Source organism: Salmo salar, chromosome 02 (assembly GCF_965601325.2).
Source record: "Salmo salar chromosome 02, fSalSal1, whole genome shotgun sequence".
Lineage (NCBI taxonomy): Eukaryota > Metazoa > Chordata > Actinopteri > Salmoniformes > Salmonidae > Salmo > Salmo salar.
The window spans coordinates 15,412,807-15,418,806 of NC_138292.1; the positions used below are offsets into that span (position 1 = coordinate 15,412,807).

Consider the following 6,000-nt stretch of genomic DNA (forward strand, 5'->3'; position numbering starts at 1 on the left):
TATCTGCCCGGCTATTGCATCGTAAACGTCGTAAATCAGTTATAACATAATTTGTCCTCCTGTTCACCTTAGTATTTATTAGAATACATTTCATAACATGCATTAATTGTTTAATAATTACAGATCCAATTAAATATGATTCCCGATTAAACTGGACAACATGAGGGGTTCTTTTGCAAAAACATATCTCCGTTTGTATTTATCCTAAATCGTGTTTTGTGTGTGTGTGTGTGAACTCCAGGGAACTCTTCATATCATACGTGAGAGGTAATATTTCGATTTATTTTACACAATGGTATCAATTTCAAAGCGTTTCTCGAGTTTCATCCTTCTGCCATCGGAGTCGCAGTTTCTAATTTCTCCAGTTTATGTGCGTACATATGGGCCAGTGTCCCAAAGTTTGCTTAGAAAGTGATGTACTCCTTCTTTTGTGCCAAGCGACGTTTATAAATGAGGCCCCAGGAGAGTAGAGGACTCCTCTGGTGAACTAAGCACTATATTTAAGCAATAAGGCACAAGGGGGTGTGGCATATGGCCAATATACCACGGCTTAGAGCTGTTCTTACGCACGACACAAAGTGGAGTGCCTGGATACAGCCCTTAGCCGTGGTATATTGGCCATATCCCACAACCACCAAGGTGCCTTATTGCTATTATAAACTGGTTACCAACGTAGCTCGAGCAGTAAAAAATACATGTTTTATCATACCAGTGGTATATGGTCTGATATACCACGGCTGTCAGTCAATCAGCATTCAGGACTTGAACAACAGTTTATAATCCTGTTTTAAACACTTTATACCACCAGGAGGCACTGTCACATCTACTGTATTTTTCTATTTAGAACTTAGAAGGCAGGATAAATCCAGTCTTCTATTGGCTTTTTGATAAACCCTTTGAAATCTTGTTTTTTTTCCTGGCCCAGTCAAGAATTTCATCCTCAAAGCTTTCTGTGAATGGTCAAACAGTTCACAGTTCAAACTAGACTGGACGATAACAGATCTACACAGAAAGACACAAGCAGAGATCCAGTACAAGCATAATCTTGTCTCTCTGGGTAGCTCGGTGTAATCTTCTTTCTGCCAAACTCATTGATGAGCCTAAACCCTGTCTTGGGTCTTAGTATATCTCAATGTGGTACTCACTTGATATCATTTAAAATGGCTGTTCTGAAGGCTTTGTGGGATGATACCGGCAGCTATCGTTACTTGTGTTTATACAAGGAGTCTGACATATTACTGAGGTGTGGCATCTGTATTGTAGCCAGTAGGGATGTGGTAATTAAATAGCCGAGTCTCTGAGTTGCTATACAAGTAAGGCTCCATAGCTCAGTGGTTAGAGCACTGGTCTTGTAAACCAGGGGTCGCGAGTTCAATTCTCGCTGGGGCCTGACATATTTTGGCCACGCTGATTTGTGACCCTGAGGCCAGTAGCACCTGTTGTCACACGGCAGCCATTGGACTGTTGCTCTCTCAAACTAACCCTGCCCCGGAAAACACGTTAGGAACTCTCTAACTCATCTCCCGTCTTGCTCCCAAGCCAAAAAAGAACTGCATCCTAAAGAGAAAGTCATCTTTTAAAACTGTCAAACCTCCTTACAGCAGGTGGTAGTACAGAGTGATTACAGAATGTGGCACAACTAGTTTGTTCAGTAAGGATGATAAGTATTTTGTTTTTTAAATAAATTAAAAACAGGTAACAATATGTTGAGTGTTGCGGTGTTATCTTACAGAGGGCAGATAAAACAAGTAGCAACACTATCATCATACAGCAACATGACAAACACAGAAATATGATTTCACACAGTAGCAAGCAGCAATCATCATGACAGGCAACATGACAAACACTAGAAATATGTATTTCAGACAGATCAAGGAGCCAACTCATAGGATCTGTGTAGACAGTTAGCCACTTGCTTGATTTTCCTGTAGACAGTAGCCAACTCATAAGATCTGTGTAGACAGTAGCCAACTCATAAGATCTGTGTAGACAGTAGCCAACTCATAAGATCTGTGTAGACAGTAGCCAACTCATAAGATCTGTGTAGACAGTAGCCAACTCATAAGATCTGTGTAGACAGTAGCCAACTCATAAGATCTGTGTAGACAGTAGCCAACTCATAAGATCTGTGTAGACAGTAGCCAACTCATAAGATCTGTGTAGACAGTAGCCAACTCATAAGATCTGTGTAGACAGTAGCCAACTCATAAGATCTGTGTAGACAGTAGCCAACTCATAAGATCTGTGTAGACAGTAGCCAACTCATAAGATCTGTGTAGACAGTAGCCAACTCATAAGATCTGTGTAGACAGTAGCCAACTCAGATCTGTGTAGACAGTAGCCAACTCAGATCTGTGTAGACAGTAGCCAAATCATAAGATCTGTGTAGACAGTAGCCAAATCAAAAGGTCTGTGCAGACATCCCCATCATGACGTCAGCCAGATTGGGAATGATACAGTCTCTCGACACTAGAGGCACTTGTTGTCGAAAGGGGGCCCAAGGTGTCCTTGGGTCCCCCTCTCTGTAACGGTCCCTGTTGGTCCCTCTCCCCGAGAGTCTCAGACACCTCCTAGACAGTGGAAACTGATCAAAGGTCAATGTTGCATTGTTCCCCCTAATGGTCAATGTCCCTCCCAGGCCAGGACAGACACTGGCTGAACTCCCATCTCCCAGCAGGCCTTGCGGTCAGGGTACAATGCAGGTGGCCTTGCGTAGCGCCAGGTAACCGGTGACGGCGTCAGTGGGGAGCAGGCGCAGGAAGGAGAACTCCTCAGATGACGTGAACCTCAGCTTGGTCTGGGGGTCAGTGTAGTTCGCCTGACACATGGACACATAGCATAATGCAGAGTGAGTGTGTGTGTAGTTCACCTGACACATACAAAATGACAACAGCTCATAAGGTGTCCATAAACATGTGTGAAGACTGTGTGTGTGTGTGTGTGTGTGTGTGTGTGTGTGTGTGTGTGTGAGAGAGAGAGTTACTCACAGGGAGTCCAGAGATGTCTGAGTATTTCTTGGCTGGCTTCAGGGAGGGAGGGGCATCGATGCTGTAGTCTGAACACAGCAGGCTCAAAGGTCAAACTCAGGCAATCAGAGAAAGCTCAGAAAGAATCAGGTCAGGTGTAACACTGCGCAGAGAAGCAGCTTATTGTTACACGGCCTTCTGTTAAAATCCCCAAAATGAGTATTCATTTTCACTGGAAACATCTTTCAAAGCAGAAACATTGACCAAAAACATCTTTCACACACAAAGTCAAACCCACTCACAATTGGGGTCATTGATCTTCCAGGGTAGAGTCCGTTCCACTGCCAGGATCTGTTTCAGGTTTTTCCAGGTCCGGTTCTTTTTTCCTGCTGCAGCTCCCCCTATCCCTGAATGCTGTAGAGTAAAAAGGGGGGAGAGAGGAGTGAGGCGAAGACAAGTGAGGGAAAGACAGAAAATGCTCTATCAACCAGTTATCATTTCACAAGTGTCCCCCCAGTCTGCTCACCACAAATATCGGGTCTTTGAAGGGCAGGGGTTTGGCTGCTGGTTCCGTTGTGGCTGGACCTACAGCGTCAGACACACCCACTGCCTTCCCCTCAGACACCGCCTCCACTGCAGTCACCTACAGGGTCAGTTTAGCAGAATACAACGTTTTGGAACGTTTAGATAGAAATATGCTATGTTTATACAACATGCCTCTCTGACATGGAAAATAAGTGATCACGTAGGCTCTATTCATGGCATTTCTATCTGCAACGTTGTTTGGCAACTGAACTTGGCCCAGGGGACAGCTCAGCTGTTACATAACTAGCTAGATCAACCAGTTTGGACAAAGTGCGGCCAGCATTACAACCATTATGTAATCTCCCTACTTTTCACATTTTTTGAGTGATCTTTGGTGTTTAGAAAAACAAAAGAGATTAGAGTTTTAGTTTTCACTGGGACTGATCTGGAGATGATGAACACAAGGTTAAAAAGTGGTGAAGTGAGGCTTTAACCAGGCACCTTAGTCATGGACTGTTCTCTCTGCTACCTCAAGTCTAGGTCCAAAAGGCTTCTTAACAGCTTCTACCCCCAATCCATAAGACTCCTGAACAGCTAATCAAAGGGCTACCCAGACCCCTCTTTTATGCTGCTGCTACTCTCTGTTTATTACCTATACATAGTCACTTTAACTCTACCTACATGTACATATTACCTCAACTAACAGGTGCCCCCACACATTGACTCTGTACCGGTACCCCCTGTATATTGTTACTTGTTATTTTTTTTATTTTTTTTGATATTGTTATTTTACTGCTGCTGTTTAATTATTTGTTACTTTTATTTTCTATTTTTTTTACTTAACTTAAAGCATTGTTGGTTAAGGGCTTGTAAGTAATAATTTCACTGTAAGGTCTACACCAATTGTATTCGGCGCATGTGACAAATACAATTTGATTGAACTGTATTTTTTTGTAATGGGAGGACCCCTTACCAGGACCAACAAAATGATTGGTACTGTATCATCGAAATCAGATCAACATTTTAATTGGTCTGTCTATTCCTCTGCGTATGTAGTAGCTAGCTAGCTAGCTAGCTAGCTTCGAGGAAACTACCTGTGCCTGTGTCTGGTTTGCGATGGCCTGAAATTTCTTCTTCTTGCCGTTGTTCCCACTGGCCAGTACAGCAGCAGAGGTGGCGGTGTTAGCAGGTCTCTTCTTACCGCGGAGCCCGGCCAGGCTAGAAACCAACACCAACGTCTGAGTTTTACCTGCTGGCGAAGCCGCTACCCTGACGGCCCCTTCTACACCCGGGCTATGGTTCGGAGAAGCCATTTCTCTGTAAATGATTTACGCAAAAAAAGCTGTTAAAATGTTCATAAACACATGTTCTATTGTCATTGAAAATATTTTTCGCGTAATCCGTACCGCGGATAATCACTTCCGGGTCAAAACTAATTCTAAAGGCCTTCTTCTTTAAGGTTTTATGGCAGACTACAACCTACTAGTGCTTTTTGCCGCCATCTACTGTTTGGCTGTTTGTCAGTCTACTATTCTGCATTGTGAATTCATTACGCTGTGAAGAATTTCCCTACCAACTAACCCAACACCCATTAAAACCTCACCACCACCACCACCACCACCACAGGACCCTATCTGATCCTACACCAGGCCAACAGCCTGGGAGGACAGGACACTATCACTAACAGTTTGTAACTCTTCTGCAGTACAATCACGTCAGTGGATGCTGCTGAGGGGAGAACGTCCGGAACATAGCAAATGGAATAGCATCAAACACCTGGAAACCATGTGTCCTCCCCAATTAAGGTGCCACCAACCTCCTGTGAATCAAGTACACCAAAATACTTATCTGCAGCTGCCAACACAACATCTATCCTCTGTGATTTAGGTTCCATTCCTGTGGTACAGGAATGGAACGTACAGTTGAAGCTCATTTACTGTAGTCTTCTTCTACACAATTGTTTAACTCTAAAATGCTATTTGGAGAACAGTTAAAACAAACAAAAATGTCCCCCAGACATTATCACCACAATATTAGGTTTATGACTCAGTCTCATCATCCATAGCCTACATTGACTTAGCCTACTTGTGCAACATGAAATAGATGCATAAAACACGCTAAGGCCGACTTCAAATACCGACATCAATGTGAAAGTAACCGGAGCATAAAACAGCTGACTGCGAACGCAAACTATGCCAGATAAATCCTACACATGCATTGAAATAAAATGCATGAATTACTTAGGCCTACAATCGACAAGGACGCATAAAGACAAACAAAATCGACCAAGGAATGAAGAAAAATCTACACATTAAGCCGGCGCCTGTGATTCAGCACCGCTGAATGGACAGCGCCTTGGTCAGGTCGACATAGTGGAGCTCCGTGGGGTGTGACTGAATAGACAGCGTCTCTGTCCAGTAGCCAACTAGAATTAGGCTATTCACTTTAGACATTTTCTGGGAACAGTTGAGTAGCCTACAACGCTTATATGAAAATCAGAATTACCACA

At 43.4% G+C, this 6,000-nt stretch overlaps 1 protein-coding gene and 1 non-coding gene across 2 annotated transcripts; one reads left to right on the top strand and one right to left on the bottom strand.

Moving 5' to 3' along the window:
• The first annotated feature begins 1,317 nt into the window (after nt 1-1,317).
• Nucleotides 1,318-1,390, top strand: trnat-ugu (transfer RNA threonine (anticodon UGU)). The gene has a single exon. It is a non-coding gene; the product is annotated as a tRNA-Thr (tRNA).
• Nucleotides 1,391-1,908: 518 nt separating this feature from the next.
• Nucleotides 1,909-4,932, bottom strand: LOC106596175 (INO80 complex subunit C). The gene is made up of 5 exons (XM_045719034.2): nt 4,586-4,932; nt 3,493-3,609; nt 3,269-3,380; nt 2,988-3,055; nt 1,909-2,818 (listed from the first exon to the last, which is right to left on the bottom strand). Exons 1-5 carry the CDS (start codon nt 4,802-4,804, stop codon nt 2,687-2,689), a joined length of 648 nt encoding a protein of 215 aa, XP_045574990.1. The 5' UTR covers nt 4,805-4,932; the 3' UTR covers nt 1,909-2,686.
• Between the last annotated feature and the right edge of the window lie 1,068 nt (nt 4,933-6,000).

Coding starts and splice junctions, on each gene's coding strand:
- LOC106596175 (XM_045719034.2), bottom strand. CDS start 4,804: ATGGCTTCTCCGAACCATAGCCCGGGTGTAGAAGGGGCCGTCAGGGTA. Junction 3,610..4,585: donor CAAACCAGACACAGGCACAG/GTAGTTTCCTCG, acceptor CTGACCCTGTAG/GTGACTGCAGTGGAGGCGGT. Junction 3,381..3,492: donor TCAAAGACCCGATATTTGTG/GTGAGCAGACTG, acceptor TTTACTCTACAG/CATTCAGGGATAGGGGGAGC.